The sequence below is a fragment of the Mesitornis unicolor genome, unplaced genomic scaffold (assembly GCF_000695765.1).
Source record: "Mesitornis unicolor isolate BGI_N332 unplaced genomic scaffold, ASM69576v1 scaffold8235, whole genome shotgun sequence".
In the NCBI taxonomy this organism is placed as follows: Eukaryota; Metazoa; Chordata; class Aves; order Mesitornithiformes; family Mesitornithidae; genus Mesitornis; species Mesitornis unicolor.
Window position 1 is genome coordinate 153,382 of NW_010187500.1, and position 22,211 is coordinate 175,592.

At 37.7% G+C, this 22,211-nt stretch overlaps 1 protein-coding gene across 1 annotated transcript in view; it reads right to left on the minus strand.

Moving 5' to 3' along the window:
* The window catches only part of SEMA5A (sema domain, seven thrombospondin repeats (type 1 and type 1-like), transmembrane domain (TM) and short cytoplasmic domain, (semaphorin) 5A), a 149,461-nt gene that overhangs the window by 124,951 nt on the left and 2,299 nt on the right, over positions 1–22,211 (minus strand). The window contains exons 3-5 of the mRNA XM_010185467.1: positions 17,725–17,787; positions 11,430–11,528; positions 10,099–10,312 (exon numbers count right to left, since the gene is read on the minus strand). Coding sequence (XP_010183769.1) covers positions 10,099–10,312; positions 11,430–11,528; positions 17,725–17,787 — 376 coding nt within the window. The remainder of the gene's footprint in view (positions 1–10,098; positions 10,313–11,429; positions 11,529–17,724; positions 17,788–22,211) is intronic.

A 22,211-nucleotide genomic window follows, 5' to 3' on the forward strand; every position in this document is an offset into this window, starting at 1 on the left:
GTTCTGGAAGGGTAAATGCATCTCATTTCCAAATGACTGGATCACCATCGCTAGTGCAAGGACTCTGGTATGTGACAGGATACAGCCAGTATGGATTAACATGAGAATAATGTCACAAGTATTGTATATGACCTTTATAGGTTTTTACATATTCAATTTATGGATGTGTGAGGCTGACCAGACTTTCCCAAATAAAATGGAACCACTGGAATCAGAAAAGAAAGAAAATAAATTTGTCAACATGACACGGCAAAGATCTCCACACATACACAAGCCCATGCACTGAAAGCACTAGGTGGCTAGTTAGCACTGCCTCTGGGCAAACACACTGCAGTGTGCTATTTCTGAACTTTACTTACTCAGCACAAAGCCTGGGAATCTCTACAGCTTCCTTCATAAAACAGCATGCCCGTCCTGCATGGATGCTTACCCACAGGCTCTTCTAAGTTATTGCAAAAAAGATGACTGAACCGTGCAAAATCAAGATAGTGCTTCAATCTGAAATAACTGAATTATTCTTTGTAAAGGTTGGAGACGAACCTACATTCTCCAGGGGGCACAGTCTCTGTTCTTAATGAGAAGGCACTTACCAGAAAGAAACAATGCTTCCCATTAGATTATTCTCCCTTTCCACCTGCCCAGAAAACTCAGAGACCAAAGAGACCAAGCCCACCCTCACTGCCATACTGGCCACATGTTGCTGCTGTCTGACCATGCCAACTGCTCCCGTAGGGACTGGCTGAAGCTCTGCCAGCAGCACATGTTGACGCTGCAACCCAAAGGGTGGCATTCTCCTAATGTGAAACCAAGGGCACCCCCCACACCCTGGAAGGTGGCATAAGGAGAGATCAGGGGATTTGGGAGTGCAAAGCTTACTGGGAATGGGATGGGGCACTCGAGGGCAGAAGAGACCAAATGGCGCAGTACCTCTGTACTGCCTCTTGTTAACAGTGTAGGAAGCAAATGTCTCCCTGAGTCACACACAGGTTTTCACTGGGAAAGCAGTAGCTGGAGTGGTCCAAAACAAGGCTGGGAAGTGAGCCAGCAACTAAGCAATATGATGGCCAATAGTGTCATGTGTAAGCTTGTTTCCTGGACTTTTTTTAGTTAGTGGTGAAGATGTAGTCTGAGTGGGTAAAAGGATGGGAGCAACTGGACAAAAACGACCTCTGGGAAGAGTAAGGCAAAATCCTCTGAAGTAGACTAATATAACTTAATTTCCCTAGTTAGTGGATGCTAGTTTCCACCAAATGAGAGGAATTATCTGTCTTTCTTTATGGAGGTAACAGCAATTAACCTTAAGGATTATAAGGTCCAAAGCCTAATCTGAGGAAGAAAGAGCTGTGATTTCCACTGACTGTCCCTGTGAGAAGTGACCATTAGAAATTAGAAGTTTGTCAGATCTAGACACAGATGAGACTACACATACACACACAAAATAAGAAAATAAGACACACTTAGAAATAAATGTATAATATATTCATAATCTTAGAAGATTTTTCTTACTCAAAATCTAGACACTGCTCTAATGCTGGATGAGATCTGTCTAGAGTTTGTTCACTGAAACCACTAGATCAATGAATCACACTCATACTGTTGGCCTCTAAAGACCCATTTCTTCCAAATATTTGTATTCAGCCAAATACTTAATGGCATTAAATTCTAGGAGGATGCCTTTGATATTTTTTCAATAAGGTTCAGCCTCCAGCGAGATATGCTTTCCAAAAGGGAAGCTTAAAATAGTAGAAAGAAATTAGGCTCCCAATGTGCCAGTCTATTTTATTTTCTTTCACCTTACTGACATAATTAATGAAGTCCATTTCCTATTTACATTTTGCTATCCCCATATATTAATCAAGTACATTCATTTAGCGTAGCCTACTGCAGCTGCTGGAAAACAGTTTATACCTTGCATTAGGCTATCCAAGGAATCACTGTCCATGAATGTTTAAGGACAAATCTTAACCATAGAGTAAAATATTCCTACAGTGTTAAACACCTTAAAAGTAATATGTAACTTTTAGTCTACATAGTTACATCCATCCTCAAGAGCTGAACTTTAGAAGTCCTGGTATAAAACTGGTAGAAAACATTGGTTTTTAATATCTATTTTTCCTTTGTGTTTCATAATTATCTAGAACGCATGGTTAAAATGCTACCCTGTCATAGCATAGCTGGCTATCAGTCTATTTTGACTAATTCTTCTTCTGCAATGCTTCAGCTCTCCACAATTTTTTTAAATATTATTTTTCTTTTGCTAAATTGAAGATTTTATGGGTATGGAAGAGCAAGAACTGCAAAATATGCTTAAACTGTGTATGCCAAACATTTTTTTCCACTCTTTTCTTCTATTGCTGATAGATTTTATAATACAATTCAGTATAATCATGAAAGTGGATGGACTCATTAGACATTACATTTTACTGATGTACTCTAATAAATTCTGAAATGCAGTTATTACTTTTCTGAAAAATGGTTTTAAAATATGGTATTGCAAAATTCCTTGGTTTATTGCCTATTGTTTATTTCAAATAAATTTACTTCATTCTTGAGGTAAAGTGTTCTTACATGGCATAATATTTTGCAATTTATTATATCATTTTGCTGTTGTAAATTTGCCAGTGACCACCTTAGTGAAAGGAATAATTCTCTACTCTGATGTAATATCTATTCAAGTCCTTGAGAGTCCCATCCAGAGTTGTCATCACCTTTATTCACTGGATAGACACCTTGCATAGTAGTATTTTGGGGGTGTATAGGTGAGGATTAAAAATAAAGAGAACTACCTTAATTCACTCAGAACCTCTAGAGGTTTGGGCTACAGGGATCTATCAAAAGATGCAGAAGTTTGGATGGTTACTTAAAACTCTGAATTCAGACTTCCACATACACAAGAACAAAAAAAAATTAGCTTGATTTCAGCAGCTATAGTATGGAAAGAAAACCCAGTTATGGTGCTTACCTATTTCTCCCCAAACACTTGGACTGTCTTTTTTTTTTTTCTGATTTAGTTTTGCAGGGAGGGAGACAATCAAAGGGCTTTCCCTGAAGATCTAGTCCTCTTTTCTTTTTGTCCCCTTCCCCGTAACAGAAAGGAAATTAGAGGTCACATTCATGATCATTCCCTTTCCCTCTCACCTTAAGGTACTGAAATTTTGTCTCTGCCTCCATACTTCTGTTCTCTTCTTTTCTGGGGTGAATGCTGCTTTTTGTGTGCTCATGTTCTCTGAAAATTGGCCCTTTTTCCACTTTTCCCTAGTTGAGATGTTTTTCAGTTCTAACCTCTTTCATTCTTTCTGGCTCACTGTGTATTATCATTTCCTGCAGCATTAATGAGGCTGATGCTCCTGCCATGCCTCTCCTCAGCTGCTTGCAGTGGTGCCTTTCTTCTATCCTCATTCTCTCCAGCTGATGCCTGACATGAGCAGCCTAGATGAGATACCAAAGAACAGGCTCTGTTCTCTGTAGTCTCTTAGTCTTTTCATAAACAGAAGGTGGACCTTGCTGTTTTATCTAAGGTAGATAGGAAGAAAAAAATCCCACCTCCATGGGAAGTGCTGCCTGTCTCTACTATTTGAAATGGGTAAGGAAATGCTGTAAATGTGTTCTGTAATAACTCAGCCTGGCACTGGGGAAAGAAGGGTCAGGGAGACACCTCCATCCAGCATCAACTTATTGCTCTTCTACTTTGTCACTGCCATCTGGGGGAAGATGTAAAGCTTCGAAAGGAAAAACACAGCACAACTGCTCAAATTTTTCCTCTGGTAGCAGCTCCAGTGAAGAAGCCTAAGGATGCATTTTAAAACCAGCAGGCATTTCCCTCCCTTTTTAGGATACTGGCACAAAGGATAACATATACAAAAGAACAGAACCAACATTATGAGTGGCACAACCAAAGGAAAGTAATTATTTATGTCCTTGCAAAATAAGCAACAACTGGTGGCATACGCTTTGCATATTTTCACTCAGATCTCTTATCTAAAAGCTAAAGACCAAATTGCATATCTCAAGAACACACTGGTTATGTGTTACATAAAATATTACATCATAAGAAAAGCTTGCACTAGGTAATTACAAGGCTTTTCATTAAAAAACAGAAAAACTAAAGGATAACCCTGAATTACTATAACCATTTCCATTAATCCCTAAAAGCAAAAGTGAAAGGATTCTTTATTTCCCCTTAGGTCATAACTTCTCTCTACATATCCTAATAGTAACAGAGGTTATTATAAACGTCCCCAAAAAAACAATAATAGGAATGGATTCAGACCTGTAGTAAACCTTACAAACCAAACCACCTTTGTAAGAATTTAATGCTACCTGTGAAGTCTAAAAGCACCTGCTCTAGATAAATAAGCTTTTTATTAAGTAAAACTTTTTCTAGAAAGTGATATCAGAAGAAATACTTCAAAAGTATCTAATAAGCAAATGCTTACTTAGGGCGGCAATAGGAAAACGTGATAATATTATGTCTATCAGCAGAGTAGAACAGTCCAAACATTCCTATACTCTCCTCAGCTGGAAAGGCTTCCAATATGTAGAAGATTTTTTTTTCCCTGTTTTGGGGCTACATCTGATATAAGATTAAATATTAATAACCTATGGTCTGCCCACTGATGAGGTGGCTTGACATTTAGAACAAAGCTTTTACTCATTTCACGTGTTCCAGTAGTATCTTTATCGTATGTCTAAGATAAAGAAAACAACTATAATGTATTTCAAGATAGTTGGAGACCCAAGCAATTGTCAGCAAAGGCAGCTGGCAAATTATGAAACCAAATGTCCCAGTGTTTCTCCATGTGATGAAACAGAAAGGGATTGATTGGGATTTCAATTTTTTCTTTAATCCGTTTTGCCCTTGTCCTGGTTTTGCTGGGATAGAATCGTAGAATCAATTTTCTATTCAGCAGAGCTGCATTTCTGAGAGGATAGTAGTGTCTGATTTAGTGAAAACAAGTTGTTAAGACACTCTGTTTTAGTTTTAAATGGGACAGAGTTATTTTTCTTCATACCAGAGAGTGAGACTTTGTTTTGGATCTGCTGAGAATGGTGTGATAACTCTCCAATGTTTTAAATGCTATCAACCAATGTTTACATTAAGTTGAAGTCTGACTGCTTTTCAATTCCTCCAGCTTCTTCTTTAAAAGAAGTTAGGAGGGGACATAACAGGACAGGTGACCCAGGTGTGATCTGAGTTGACCACCAGAAAGTAGTTCATACTATAAATGTCACACCAACTATAAACTGGGGAATTTGCCATGGATGTCCTCTCTTACTTCGATGGTCACCATGCCTGGAAGGTCTTGCCCACCATTCATTTTCCAAAGCTCACCTCACTCCCATTGCTAATCATCGCGATTTCACTGGCACATGGCCAGTGACTGCTGTGTGAGCTAACTTTTGATTGTTTTATTATTGTTTTTTTCTATATTTATTACAGTTCATTAGTATTATTAGTATTTTAGTTTGGTTTATATTAATCAATAAATTGTTCCTATCTCAACCCATGGGTATTTCAACCTTTTTAACTGATTCCCTCCCTCACCCTACTTGGAAGGAAGGGAGGGAGCAAGTGAATGTGTGGTGTATAGCTGTTTGCCAGGTTAAACCATGACAGCCCTTTTATTGGCTAAGTGAAGCTAATAGACAATCCTTGCCAATCTGGACCCACTGCAGCTTGTGGACTACAGATACAACTGTTCCATTTACCTCTGTCCTCTAAAACAAACGATGATGAATTGTGCCCCTGCTGCACTTTGCAGATCAACTCTAAAGCAAAGTCTAATTAGAAGCACAGTGTAACAGTCAACTCTGGATATGATTTAAACCCTGTGTTACACTGAGAGCTTAGAGACTCAAATAAACAGCTTGCCAGCTGTAAATCAAGGTGTACTTTTGTTCTTAATTAAAGACTTAATTTATTTTCTGCCATTTAATAATGTCAAAACCAGACCACTAAGGCAAACTATTCTTTTTTATGAAATACCACAAAGGTAATTTAAAAATGTTCTAGCAACTTGCTGCATTTTACTGACCTGAGCAGTTGGCTGGAGCTCAAGGTCTTGCTGATTGCTTTGGTCAGGAGAAGAAATCAATGGAAGAACTGCCTGTTCTGTTTTAGACATAATCCTCAATGTGTACTGTATTACCTCAAATCGTTTCTCTCAAGCACAGAAGTACTTGAACACAGACTCAGAGAGAAAGAGAAAGGTAGCAGAAAAACACACCTTAAAGAGTAAGTCACTGATGAGCAGCCTTTCTACCTTCTTCATTTATTTGTACATATATATATATATACACACACACACATTAATGTGAGTAACTTCAAGCACTACTTTCTTCTCTACATGGGAAAAGAGAAGGCCAAACCATGACATGATGACAGGGAGAGGTGGGTTCTCTGTTACACATTTTCAGGTTTACTGTCTGGCAGCCAGCTGGGCTGTTGGATGGGGAGAGCAGTTTTGCAGCCATTCTTAAGTCACCTGAATGGTCATGTTCCTCTTGAGTGAGAATAGTGACAATGTTACAGAGTACTGACAAAGTTGGCAAGAAAGGTGATGATAACACCGGATCCATCTCCTTACTGTCAGCTGATAAATTCTTTGTAAGTGACCCAACCTGTAGACCTGTTGAACTATGGGGAATGCTCAGGTCATAGCACTAAGGCAGTCTGGTTCTTCAACCACATCTCCTCATGGAGACAAGCAGAATCTCTTAATGGTGATGACTGTGGTCCCAAAACCTGCTCACTGCATTTGGGCCAGCTGCATTTAATGTTATCTGTAGGAGCACCAGGAAGACAGAAATAGGGTCCATAAGTACAACACTAATTTATTTTTTAAGAAAAGGAAGGAGATCTAAGGTAAAAAAAATATATATATATATATAACTGGTGATCGCATTTGGAAATAATCAAGAGCTGAACAGATTATTACTTATAACATTAAAAGAGAGTAAGTTCAATAACTGCATCCAGATGCTTCTTTCCTCCATCACTGAAGAAGACGTGACTGTTTACACTCTCAAATTTTATGCTAGTATGAAGAAAAAGTTTTAAGAAGTGGGAAAATATCTGTAACATTTGGCCAATTGTTCTTTTGTCACTAAAAATTGCCAAAACAGACAAAATTCAAGGGATTAAAATCTCAAATATTGTCATCAGGTTGTCTAATGGGTGAACAAATAGCATATTCAGAGATCATCTAAAATGGCTCCAAAATAACTAGCTACTGTTAACAACAGGATTTCTGTGTTGACAGTATGACTGTGTTGTCCGTCTACCTTTTTGGATCAGTGCTTGCCCAAGATCTTTGTGCTTCACATATCATGGGGTCACTGAATTTTCCTTTTTACTTTCAGTTATACTCTTATAGTACATTCTTGTAGCTTACTTTTACACATATCCTGAATAATTCATATTTTTAACCAAGCTATCCCAACACTTCATCACCCCAGATAATAGAGTGTTGAGTGCATCAGGAAAACGATAGGACAGAAATGAAAGTTCACTGACTTCTCCATAGTCTACTAAGGTTAACCACCTGATCAGAATGATGCTCAGTAACATATGCTGAAAGTAACTGCTAACATACCCATTCAGCTGATGTGGATTGCTTCCAGACCTATCAACCTCCTAGCAGAAGGCAAGACCTGGTAATAAACACATGACTCCGGCTAAATCTGAATGAATGGGGAAGCTCAGAGAGGCCATCAACCTACATTTATTTTATTTGTGATATCTGTGATTCCAGCATCTGAAATCACAGAAGGTATATAGGATCTCACCCCAGCCGTGTGAGGTTGTTCCCTCCCACGGTGCGTGTACAGTTCCTGTGATTACTGAACTTCTGATGATCACAATTAGGAGCAAGGTTTCTTCTGTGATGAAGATTCAAAGCTTCTCATATCAAGAGTCTTCACTGCAAGTTGCAGTGAACACTGACAGCAGACTGCCTAAGCATATGGGCCTGTCCCTTTGGCCTGGCTGATGGCATTGAAAGCCCCTGAATTCACTGAGAAGTGTGCCAGCCATTAAAATCAACAATGTCTTTACTGAGTAGCAATAACACACGGAGCAAGATAATCAGCTGTGTTTTAGAATACTGCCATCACCCCCAGAGATAGTGTGAATTGGTCCAATATGATTTGGAGAGCAGAAAATCTAAGTGAGAAAAAACATTGCACCTCTAAGGGAAACATGGATGTAAAAGAAACCCTTACTTTCAATTGGAAACATTCACAGACACATGTAGATGCACATGCACAGCAAAAACAGGGCTGAATTACAGTAACTGTCAGCTACTGCTGCTGAACTGATATTGACTAGGAAGCTTCCATTCCAGTTACTGCCTTTCTTTTCTTGCAGGATTATCTGTGTTACTTTCTCAGTGAAAGCAGTAAAATCTTCACTTCTATACAAGCACTGAAAAACTAATGCAGGTTCTTGGCACTCAGTCACATATAAGCAGGCAAATTGGCATAAAAGCATATGAATCCCCAACTCAAGTAGATGAATCCCCAACTCTTAGCTACCCCGGAAGACATTTGTCCTCCCTTTTACATAGGTAACTGGGCTGCTTCCAGACTTTGATTGGATTTGCTTGAACTGGCTCCAATTACAAAACTCATCTTGTTCTTCCTCCCCAAAGGTAAAAGCCACACTTCCCTGGCAACTTAATTGTAAACAGTTTTGAGGCAGAAGAATGAGCTCTAACAGAATGGATCAGTGCAGCTGAAGCTTTAAATAGACAAAATGTAAATACAGTGAATCTGATTAATTAGTGAAGTCTGGGGGAGGAATTTTAGTGTGCCCTTTGGCATAAAACATATCCAGTTAAACTCAAAATTCAGTGTGAAGATTTTTTTCCCTTTGACAGAAGCACCCAGGTGCAGCAGAGCAACTAGTTTCAATACCATGGCTGTGTAGACAAAAGGTGCCTGAACAGGGCTATCTATACAATGAGTTAATTTTTCCTCTCACATTTCTTTTGCACTGCTATAATACTGTTATGTTCCATGCGGTTTGGTTTTGCTTTGTTAATTAATATTCTAAAATTGGTTGACCTTCAGAGAAGGTAAAAAATTTCTCCAAGCTACCTCTGATGGCTTCTCTGTACAAGGAATATATGCCAAACAAATACACACAGTTCAGCATTCAGATTATATGAGAACTAAAATATCCCAAATAAAGTCTGTTACTCACAGCTGACCTAATGTTCTGAAGCTGTAAGGATTTATATTTGTACTTAATTTCAAATATGAGAATAATCCCATCATAACATGAAATGTACTGTGGGAATAGGGAATGATGGTTAATGTTGCATCACATAGCATGCATTATGAAAATGTTGGGTTTTTTCTACTGGGACAAGCATAGGCAAGTTATAATAAACCTAATTTCACATTGTATGTTAAACGATAATTTTAATTTCAGAAGAATCTGCCTCTTTTTTGTAATACATAAAATGGCAACTGGCTCTGTCACATCTCAGGAATACCTGTCTGTTTACAGCTTCTCACACCTGGAAATTCTCATCAGGTAATTAACATCCATGACACAGGAGTCATTGCTACAACACAATTTTATTATATGTTTTGCAGACTAGTCCCTATCCTTTGGCTATAATAAGCATCAAAAACATCACTCTGCCACCTAAGCAGCTTGAAAACGCAATTCTTTCTGCTTGTCAAGACTGAGACTTGCAGGGAAAGCCAGGAGAATTCAGTCCCTTTTAAACAGTGTCTTTTTTTGCCTTAGGTTTCTGGAGGACTCAACAAAAGAATGCTCAAGGCAGGCTACTGCTCTTGGCTGACTCAGCTTTACCATGTAAGCACATCTGAGAGTACAGTACAGCATCCCTACGCCTGCAAACTCAACTTAAATATATAAGTGCACATCTACAAACTGCAACTATATTTATTAAATACCATAATACTTATGCTAGTAAAAATTAAAAAAAAGTTATGCTAAACAGTTTTAAAATGAGATAAACAATGCTCTAAAAACATTCCAATCCCTATAATGGAATTTTAAGACCGTGAATATGGAGAACATGGGTTTAAAAAACATGAGCCTCACAGTCCCTCAGCACTCACCATTCAACCACTTGGAGTTGTACTGGGCAGTGCGGAGAGGAGGAAGGGCCCCCAGGCTGCGATAGATGGCAGGATCCCTTCCTGGAAAATCCATGGCTGTAGCAGCATATAATTCCCCACTGGAAGTCAGAAGAGCAGTGGAGTTGTGCTGAGGGCTGTAAGGACAACGAGCCATGCCACTGATTTGATCGTGTATCTCTGTCAAGTTACTTAACTGTAAAAGAGTGAGAAAAAGGGATTAAAATTACCTGAAATTTGTCATTTCAGCCAAGTTGCATCAATCTGAGCAAAATCCTATCACCAGTTATCTGCTTTGGTATTGTACAACAGTAATGAACTGACCTTTATATCAACCTGAAACTGTCTCATATAGAAAGTTTTACTGTTGCCTGATCTCTCTTTTGCCACTTCGGTATGTTAAACATGCAAATTAATCATTAGCCACTACGCCTAAAATGTTTTGTATTAGAAGTGACTCAAAATTATTTATCTCTACACAGATTGTTATCATGAAAAAAAAGCAGATCTGATCACCAGAATCAACTAAGGTATTCACTGTAACAAATGTTCAGCGAATGAAATAAAAAAAAAAATCTATTATTTGTTTTGTTCGTGTTCTAGGAAAGTATCTCACATGAAAAATTAGATTAAAAAAGGACCTTTTCAGTTCAGCAGAACTATCTCCCTGATTTAGTAGCTCTAATACTTTCAGCATAAAAGCACAGTATGATGTTAATATCTTATTTGAAAATAAAGGCACAACAGCTTAACAGCACTTTTATAATAAATGTGCCAAGGAGTTTTTTGCCAATACAGCTAGCTATTCTTTGTATTTAAATGCCTCTCCCTTCCTGAAATACATAGTTGCTGTAGTCCAAACAGTGACATTTTGATTTTTATACTTAATATTAAAAAATAGACTCTCATTCTCTGATACACGTAAATTATCACTAGGTTTTTTTCAGGAAGAGAATAGCAGATTTTCCCAACCAAGATTTCTCATTCTCACCTGTCCGAAGTCACTAATAGAGGTACTCTCATCTTCTCCAGATATACACGTACACAGTATGAAGCTACCTAACTACATTTCATAACTAAACCAGTTGACGCCAACCAAACGGGACAGAGTGGCAGAAGTTTAGAAATACCTAAGGTTCATGAAAAATGACATGTGGGAGGAACTGAGCTGCTCGTACCTGGGCTCTCTCCCACAGCTGAGAAAATGACTGCAAAAAGAGACCATCAGTTAACTCTCCTCTTTGGCCTGTTACTAGCCAAATCATCCTCCTACACATCAGCTCACCCGTCAATATGCAAAACTTAAGTCATACCGTCCGATTGGTGCAGATAGGAGTGAATGCGTTGGTTCCACAGGTAAAGAGATGGTTGCCTCCAACAAGAAGTACTCGAATGTAGTTTTGGCACTCCTCCTACCATGCAAAAAAGAAAAATTACATTCAGTGATACTTCAAAGGATAGAGGAGGCTAATTACAATTTGCTTTCCATAGCTATGTGTTTGCACAAAGAAATTTAGGAGAACAAGGCATACCTGACGTGTTAGCAATCATTATCTACATAGATTTCCTAACTACAACACACACATCCATCAGTCTTTCCAAGAAGTTCTTAATAGGATAACAGTAAACCCCTTCAGTACTGAAGATTTCTTCTAAGTGTGTATTTCAAAGGTCTAGCTAAACTCTGAAGTGACAGATGCTGACTTAAATAATACACTGCTGTTTCAAGAGGTCAGATGCTGCTTTTGAAGACAGATCAGGCCAAGTGGGGAAGCTGGGAGGAAAACAGGAGAAAGAACAGGTTTTCAGCAGCACGAGTATGTTGAAACCAGTACAAATAAAATTCTTGGGATGTTCAGATGCAGATTTGTCACTACTAGTTTCATAATTTGCACAATATTTTTTATTAGAAAAATCTATGTTTCTGTTAATTTGAAGTTTTTCAAGAAATTTCACTACTTCAGTACACAGAAGCTCACCACTGGGGAATAATTTTACATGTTTTTTACCCCTTTAGGATGTGGGAAGTTTTTATGATGTTCATTTCCATCATTCTAGAAGCTAGAAACCAAGAGCAATTTCTACTTGCTTATTCTGACAGAAAGTCTTTTTCTACAGTACTAAAAATCTCCCAGAACTGTAACTAGGAAAGATTCAAACACTCGTCCTGCAAAAATCAATGTCCCTCTCTAATAAAATGAACAAAATCAACAAAATGCTTGAAGAAAATGAAGTTTCCTGGAACCTTCCATTTGAATGCTCTCTAGCATTCATTCACAAGATAGTTTCTTGTAAAGCATTAAAAAAAACTTGTGAAAATACAGCTATGCAATACTAACAGATAAAGTGGAATCATGTAAGTAAATCCACGTAATAGTCACGGTGCAGAAGTCTCATCATCTGGCCTAAAGTTATATTAAAGGTATTGCTTGTTTATCTTGAAAATAGGCTCTTATACTGGAAGACAAGAAATATAATTCTGATTAAATTGAACAGGGACAAAATAGACTTCAAAGCAAGATGGGCAATATACTTTAAAGATCTCTGGGAAAATTCTCAGAATTTATTATCTATACCTTTCCTCATGCAAAATAAAGTAAAAAAAAAAGCCCCACACAAAACAAAACACAACCACACTCTATAAAATCACAGAAAAAAACCCTCTCTTTGAAAAATACCCCCCAAAAGTGCATTTGTATCAATCTCTCATGAAAATGTAGCCCTTGAACACTTCACTTTGAGCCTTTAAATGTAAGTGCTAAGCATCCTGGAATTAAGATTTGATTCCCACTGGAAATAATACAAAGTCTTTATCTTGAACTTATCAAAACTGCCAACCTAATTTTCTTTCAACCAAATAGAAGCAGATATGCAACCATATAACAGACTTGGGCAGTGCAACAAGCTTTTTAAAAAGTAATTATTTCACTTCTGGGATGTTTCTCTGTTCCAGGTTGTTTTAACAACATAGACACACAAAAAAAAAAGGCAATTCCACCCTTTTTTTGAGAGATAGAAAGGTGCTCAGGTAGGTTCATAAGATATAATACAGTAATTTATTCCTCAGGCTGCTTCTATCCTGCCCTTTGCAGCACGCCATGGAATGCAAGTGTAGGAAAAATAAGTGGGTACTGACATTACGACCCATCCAACCTCTCCTCTTCATATTCCACAGCTCCCTGAAATTGTGCCATTGCCAAATTACTTGCATGCTGATCACCCACTCTTTCTGTTCAAAAGCAATGTTAATTTTTTTAAACTCTGACATTCCTGGGATTCACAGGATTCTTCTCTTTAATATCCCCATGTCCTGTGCCAACTTCACAACAACTCATACTGCAACAGGGCAAATAAGATATCTCATACTAGATTTTTGTTGTGTACATAGTACAACAAAATCAAAACTGAAAGAACAGCTTTGACAATTCTGTTCATATGACAAAAATCCACAATAAAACAAATTTAAAAGATAGTTATTACACAATCACCACACAAAAACATACTGAAACAGGACTCTCATATTTAGTAATTTGAAATGTTCAGAGTCACTTTTCTAGCTCTGAAGTCAAGCTTAGCTGGTTCACCTTTTAGATGTGCAAAAAAGAGATGTGTGTTGTAGAAGTGGCATTGGTGAATGCAAAGGACTTTAAAACAAAAGGTTTTTTTTTGTCTGGAGGGCGGTGGTAGGTTTGGTGGCCATCTTTCACATAGTCTCATTTTACATTTCGTCTTGTCTTCTATGCCATGCACTTTCCTATTTTCCTAAAAAAATACCTCTGAAGGAAAGAAATTCACTTAGCAAGTATTTCCTACTTTCATAGTAGCATACCTGAAACAAAATACAAGTATTAGAAACAATTAAGCAGCCAAGCAGGCTAGGTTGCTACTTAAGTTTAAGACCAGCTGGAGAGTTCAAGGACAATCTGACTATATGATTATCCATCTGCAGCAATGTTTCTTGCATAGGCTAAAGTTTTAAATACACCTTTAATTTTTTAAAATTTAAAAATTTTAAAATGGATTTAAAATGGTTTTAAAATATCCATTTGGCTTATTGTATTTTTACTCAAGTGTATTTATATTTTTCCTTTATAACAGTCCCTACCACAAGTGGCAGTCTGAATGGCCAAATTTATTCTCTTAACTGTGTGTGGTGTTTTAGACTTCTAAATGCTAACACATGCTGGTCACAAGGACATCATTTTGTTTGGCTCACTCCTGGAGCCACTAGTTATTTTAAGCAACAGTTTAAATTTGTGGATAAACGTCTGAAGTCTCAGTAACAAACATCAGCCTTCAAAAGTCAAGTGTGCATTACACTGTCAAATGTGACAGATGTCCCTATATATTTTCCCCTTCAGCTCTTTTCCCTCATTGGCTCCTAAAGCATAAACCTCTGAACAGCTACTACTGCTAACAGCTAGAGGCAAAAATTCTGCGCAGCTTCTTTCTGAAGAACAAGAGAAAAAGAGTTGTGTTTAACCGACCATTATCTCAGAACTGCTAGAGTTGCTCCAGGGTCCAAAGCTAGCTTCTGGTTTCAGGGCTTTCCATCGGCAAACTGACCTTTAGTTTTGCTGCCTGAAACCATTGGCTGTGTGCTACTCTGCAGGCAGCAGAGCTTGAAACCAGGATTTGAATGAATAACTTATCCACTGCCACCCTTGTAATCCTTCTCTCTCCTTCACCACAGTCTGGGCTGGCCTTGTATATTTTGTCTCCAGTCTTTCCTGTTCCTTCCCTATTGTCACACATGTGTCTGCCCTGAAATCTGAAGCCGCTCTGAGAAATGTTATAGAAACTCTCCAATTTGGGATGGATCTATTTGGACAACAAAAAGCAAGCAAGCAAGCAGTCTTTCTGAAAACTGTAACTGGAATTACTGCGTCTCCCAGGGGATTTCCTCTGAAGAGGGGCAATGCACTGTAGCACTGTAGTGAATTCCTCCTCATCTGATTATTACCAGTTTTTCCAAGGTAAGGCTTTTGTGGTTCGACTAGGAAGAGGAACACACCACAGATCAGGTGCTTTCCTTATCTGCATGCATAAGCCCTCCCTATACATAGAGTATATTTACCTTGTTTTAGTCTTGGACATAAGGCAATAAAAGAAAAACATCATTAGGCTATCCTTTCTCTGGTCTTAAATTTATCCTTTGATTTTAACCTCTATCACACCAGTGACAGCAAAAGAGGTATGAAAAGTTCAAAAACCACAGTTGTCATTCCAGCTGGGTTGGTTGCCTCAGTCAATATCTCTGCATTCTCCAGCTTCTCCTACATGAAGCTTTCAGGACACAAAGTCTGCACACACCAAAAAAAACCACAAAAAAAAAAAAACAACGAAAAAGCCCTATGGTAACAATAAGAAAAGAACTATTTCCTCCCAGGATAACCTTTGAATGTAATGAAATATAAGGCCTGTACTTCTCTTCTAGATTGTGAATGAGGAACAAGGGTATAGATACAAATGAAACACTAAATCTTTATCCAACTAATAACAATACTAAAAAGCAATCTCAGAGGCCATTATTAGAATAGTGTATATACTATTTCACAGTGACAGCATAACCTCCAATCACCAGCATCTTCAAAAGGGTGTGATGAGCATGAATGAAAATTTGCACATATGTACTACACTAAAGTCCATTCTTAACTGCATTTCACCAGCACTGAGTATTTCTCCTAGCAAAAAATTTTAATAGCAACATATTCTTCTGCATTGTTGAACTGAATGTGGATTTTACACCACAGACACTATTGTAAACATAATATTCAAAAGTAAACTACTATAGTCTCAATCAAATTTACCATTATTTTCACCACTTATATTACACCACAGACATTCTCTGTGAATTTCAGACAAGTTTAATGTTCTTCTGACAGTTTTAAACTTGGAAAATCACTGTAAACCAGATGCACAAACTTAACGTTACACATTGCATTACCACCATGATAATTTCTATTGTATATGCACCTTGATTTATGCAATTTGTCATATTCTATTGTCACTTGAGCATGCTCTTTTACTTCAGGGTACTGTCATTGGAAAGCTAAGGATGAAGGCTCGAGGGATAAATTACATGAAGATGCATAAATCTTCTAGAGAGAAATTACAACTTCCAAAATGGAACATTTGCTTAAAGTATTTGGTCCCAGTCCTTTCTTTTCTCTCTATGAACTGACAAGTAAGATGGTAGTTCAGAACACTTGCTAAATGCTATTTCTGCCATTAAAGCTTTTACACATAACTTGAGAGTCTGTCTACTCAAGTTAGACATCTTTAAATAAGATCTAACCCTGTTCTAAATCTGTTCTCTAGCTATTAATACCTTCTATATACCTAGCAAATCCTGCACCTTAATCGCTAGTGAGCAGTAACTCTTAAATATATTTTTCCTACACTGGGATGGAAGGAAAGGGAAAGGAGAAAGACAAAGAAGGCAACACCATTCTTAATGTTTTTTTCCCAGCACTGTAAACTCATTTTTACACTGAAAGGTGTTCCTCCACAAAGATAAAAATCTTCCATGCATGAAGCTTTACACTGCACATTCACTACACTTGCTTTTTTCCAAGCAATTCTGTCATCTCTCTTTACACTATAACATGGCCCTGCTTCTGAAGTGGCTATACTTTCTATTTAATCTCAGAGATGGATAGGCAACAGTACACTAAAACATTATTTTCCAGCACTTAGTAAAAAAATTGGAAATTAACTGTTCAGTGGGAGAAGTTAAAAAATCAGTGATTAGCTGACTATGCAGAAAAGACTCCTCCTCTACCAGATAGTAGAGGTATTTGGAATACATTTTTGAAGCTTGGGTTTGGTGGAGTTTTGCACATCAATGGTGACATGTTTTACCAAACATGGGTCCTGAAAGCAAGTGTGCTCTCTGCAGTTATCACTCTTGATGTGTTTTCTCATTATGTTTTAAGTCAATTAACTTTAATCATTAAACCATGTAATAATTACAGACATAGAATGCATGCATTTCTAACTACTTTTATAATTAATTTGATAACTAGCTTCAGCTTAGGACAGCCACTAAAGAACACTGCATCCATATAGGTTCCATCTTAGAATTGCACTTACCTGTGCTCAATAAAAGAAATATAGTTTGCCAGATAAGGAATTGGTTCTGAATACTAAAAATATATCAAGTCCCATGTCTAAAAAGTTAGTGAATTTTATATTATTTTCTTCGTAGCACCACTAGATATGAAATATAAAAGTTCCTAAAATTGCATCTAATACACAGGGAAATAAATTGAGGATTTTACAAAGTAATTACACAGTTATTCGGGATTTACAGCACTGAAAATGAAGTGAGAATACAGCCCATTACATATGACAAGTTGTAGAGTAAAAACAGTAAATTGTTGGAAACCAGAGTTCTTGTTCATTTCAGAAAAGAATCACTTTCACTCCACACTCCTTATATTGTTTTTTATTCCTTTGCTTATACATCAGTGTCAGACTCCTTTCCGACAACTGTCTTTGGAAAGAGGGACAGTAAAAATGCATAAGGTAGAGAGTTATACCATGAATTAAACCTGCTATTAACATATAAATTTTATTAAAGCAGAACAGCTGTCTCATGCTTACCTTTGATTTGCCTTTGCTGTAGCAGGCTCTTTTAGTAGCTTCATCACATTGCCATTCCACTGCCTGCAAGAAACAAGAATTGGTTACAAATGCAGGGAACACAGAAATATAAACCTCAGAGTTATCTAAGCCCATGCTTGAGATACGTGTTTCAGGCATACTGATGGTTAGCTGTGGGTGATTCCATCCATAACTTCCTTACAAGCTTTTTCTCCTTAGAAATGTAGTTTTGCTGCTGATGGTTTTTCACTGTCTTAATCCAAAGTGAAGATGGCCATTCCTGTGATGCACTGTACGTACCACTACATGAGAAAAAAATCCCCAGAATCACATTTGATGCTGTTTAGCCACTTTCGTGTGAGGTTTATTGAGGTAAGCAGTTAGGAACCCAGAGAAAGGCTGGCCCTCTCTCCCCAGCAGAGCTGGGCTGCATCAACACAGCATTTGAGGTCAGCTACGCTGAGAGAATTAGCACCATAGAAAACTGCCCTGTTGCTGGTTTTGCAGTATTTATCTCAAGCATCAAATAGAGATTTTAGTTTCTCTAGGTATGACTGCAGCACTAATCAAAAGGACTAAAACATCCATTCAGAGAAAGGAGCAATGGGTAGACACATTAAAGACAACAGTGAAATGGAGCACTGCAAAGCAGAAGCAATTCATCCTCATTTTCGAGCTGTCTCTCTGCTTCCACAAATTTATTCCAGGACTGTAACACCTAGTCCACATTATTACAGTTTCACTGCATGAGTTAACTCCAGTAATTTCCATATTTAACATCCAACAGCTATGACTTACGAACTCTATTGTTCAGCAGAGCAGGTCGCATGTTTGGTGTTTATGTCTCAATACGTGTACGTATTTGAATAGCTGTATATACTGTGCAGAGTGCATTTTAAATCACTTTTTCATCTCGACAGTGCACATCCATGTGTTCTTTAGATAAAAATATCACAAAACACTATACATTTCATCAGGAAGAACTGGCATTTCTGAACTTACCACTGCTGCTTAATTATTAAAACCACAGCTTTTTCATTTTTATTTACCAGGAAATAATGAAAGACTATTCATTCAGATTTAATACAGGTAATTTTTTATACCTGTCTTTTAATGGAGACTATACTAATAGCAAGTAGACTCTATAATTAATAAAAATAATAGGGTGAAAGCCTATTTAAACTAAAGGAGAAAATCCTTTCAGAGTGTATTATGCAGTACTCTTTGGTTTGTGTTTCAAGTGGCCCAAGAATAAGCTTTTTCATTTCAGGAATTAAAAAAGAGACTTATAAAAACTAATGTCATTCCTTCTCTTTCTCCACCCCAAACCTTCTCATTTAAAGTGACTGCTTTTGCAGATGAACAACTACAGCATATTGAGGAATATATCGAAAACTTCTGGAAGAATCCACATCTGAATGACACTAGCATTTACAACAAACTGTATCTAGCAGCATGAAAGAAATCTCATACTGAGTTAGATAAGAAAGCAGAAGACTTTACTCTTCTGACTCTGTAATGCAAAGAGTGATTTACATCCTTAACACAGATCACAGTACCACAGACTGCTCTTAGATGACCAGTGTAAGCTCCTAATCAATCCATTAGGACAGCCTGAACCTGTATGTTATATGGCACTAGATACAAGTATCTGATATGGAATATATTACCTTTAAACAACAAAAAAAGTTTCAAGTGCCTGGAGAAATGCAAGAGTTACCAGTAGGAGGTCAGAGATATAGTGGAATATGGGTGCTTAAAAGGAAGGTTTGAAGGAAAGTTCTTGCCAAAACTAAACAGAAGAATTTGCCAATCATGAACAGCAGGAAGTAAGAAGACAGAAAGACTGGACTAAAGATAAAATCTTTATCAATAAATCAACATTCAGTGACAAAATATCCAGCTTTCAATTAGCTCTTTGTCCACGGTAAAAGAGTAATCTGAAGGAGAAGGATGTAAAATGCAAAAATTGCATTGTCACAAATGAAGAAAATTCAGTACTCTTCTCAGGCACTGAAAGTTTTGGAAAAGAAAATCAACAGACATTGGAGATGGGAAATTCAGAAGTCAAAAGTGACAGTTCTTCAAGCTTTCCATGAAAACTGAGAAAAGCATACAATGTACCTCTGCAAGCAGATCATGGCTAGAGAATCTGGGAACTTCAAACGCATAATAATGCAAGTAAAATTTAGGACAAGTTAGGCAGAAGCTTTATTAACTCTGATCATAGTGAAAGACCATTGGGACAGCTCCCTCTGCTACCCCATTCTCTGTCAAGTGATCACAGAGATCCAGCCTGTATACAGTTTCAGACAAAAAAGAAAAAGGTGAAGAAAAAAAATAATTTCAATGTTAGCAAAACCAGTTACCCAACTCTGTGAGGGATGGACTTCTTAAGAAGCTCGCTAACTGCCACACTTCCAAGAAGGAATCAAACAGTAAATACCATGACAATACAAACATTCAGCTCTTGGTGGAGCCTGTAGGAATGGTATATCCAGTATTACCTTAACTCAGAAGTGGTGAGTTGGAAACAATCGCAGACTGTTAGGTTTTAGTCAAATGTTCTTCTAGTTAGGATAAATGTCTTGGCTAGACCTCTCAGATCTTAAATTTTAATAATTTTAGCACCACATCACATAATCACCAGCACAATTATTAGTGTAACTGAAAATAAACTTTCTTCTTTTCCTTTGACATCAAGAAAAATGCATAGATTTAAATAAAAATATTAAATGTTAAATCATTATGTAGTATTTCTGAATAGCATAGTTAACAGCACATATGAGAACCCAAATAGAATAAACAACTGTAACTATATATATATATATATATATATAGTTACACACACACACATACATACACACACACATGTGCTTGCAAGCTAACCAAATGGCAAACTCTCTGGGAAAAACCTGTTCATGACCACATATGCCAAAGGAGTAATGTCTGGAGAAGCAGTAAGTGGAGACACACTGGTGACAAAGCTAAATGACATCTTTGAAATCAAGTGTATTTATAGTCCTATAGCCCAGGGTTCCACTGCTGGAGGAGGAAACAACAAAGCAGGCTGTAAATGAAGACTATTACAAAGACATCTGAAGAGAACTGAGTAGTTCAAACTGTTGTGCTTTGGTCCCTAAGATTCCACATAGTTCAGTAATGCATACATCCGTACTACTACTGATAAAAGGAAAAGAGCAGGTATAGACAGAAGTTTCTACATACAGCTAAATTTTTCTTCTAATCTTCAGGAAATTTGGGAGTTTTCCATAAAACTGAAATTCAGATATTTGGCACAGTCTACTGGTAATATACAGGGGAAAGACAGGTGGAAAACTCCTCAGGTTAAATGTAATTTCATTTTATGAAAAAAGAGGAGAAAAATGTGTCCTGAACCTTCAGCACATATAAACAAAACAAAATGTCTTAACAGAAGAACAACATGTGGGTGTTGTCAGTAGAAGACTGACTTTGAAGTTTTAATCTTGAAAAACCAGATGGATACATACTGATTGTGTTATTTTAGAAAGCAAGTCCAGAACCAGCTGCATCCAAAGAAGTGTGGCCGGCAGGGCAAGGGAGGTGATTCTGCCCCTCTACTCTGCTCTCGTGAGACCCCACCTGGAGTACTGCATCCGGTTCTGAGGCCCCCAATATAAGGACATCGAGCTGTTGGAGCAGGTCCAGAGGAGGGTCATAGAGATAATCAGAAGGCTGGAGCACCTTCCCTATGAGGACCAACTGAGAGAGTTGGGGCTGTTCAGACTAGAGAAGAGAAGGCTCCAGGGGGACCTTACAGTAGCCTTCCAGTACCTGAGGGGGGTCTACCAGAAAGATGGGGAGGGACTTTTTACAAGGGCACGTAGTGATAGAAAGAGGGGAAATAGTTTTAAGCTAGAAGAGGGTAGATTTAGAGTAGATATTAGGAAGAAATTCTTTACTGTGAGTGTGGTGAGACGCTGGCACAGGTTGCCCAGGCAAGTTGTGGATGCCCCCTCCCTGGAAGTGTTCAAGGCCAGGTTGGACAGGGCTTTGGGCAACCTGGTCTGGTGGGAGGTGTCCCTGCCCATGGCAAGGGGTTGGATTGGATGAGCTTTAAGGTCCCTTCCAAGCTAAACGATTCTATGATTCTATGATTCTTTACTTAAAGATGTCATTGCTATCCAATGCTTGGATTGAATTCATTTGTTCTCTTGCTTGCTATCATTTGCTGGTATTTCCATCAAGTTCAGATGATCAGTGCAAATATGATATGCATACCATGTTGTATATTTGATTCATTATGAAAGCCTACAAAGTTTATCTTTGTTAGGATCTTTTCTTTCCTACATTTCTTAATAAGAAGCTCCAATTTTCACATGACAAAATACAACCTTCATAATTATATGTACTGTTTTTAATTAATATTATAACTCTACTTAAGCTGCAACAAAATTCATTCAGCCATATTATAGACACTAAAGTTTGCTAATTCCAGGGAAAGA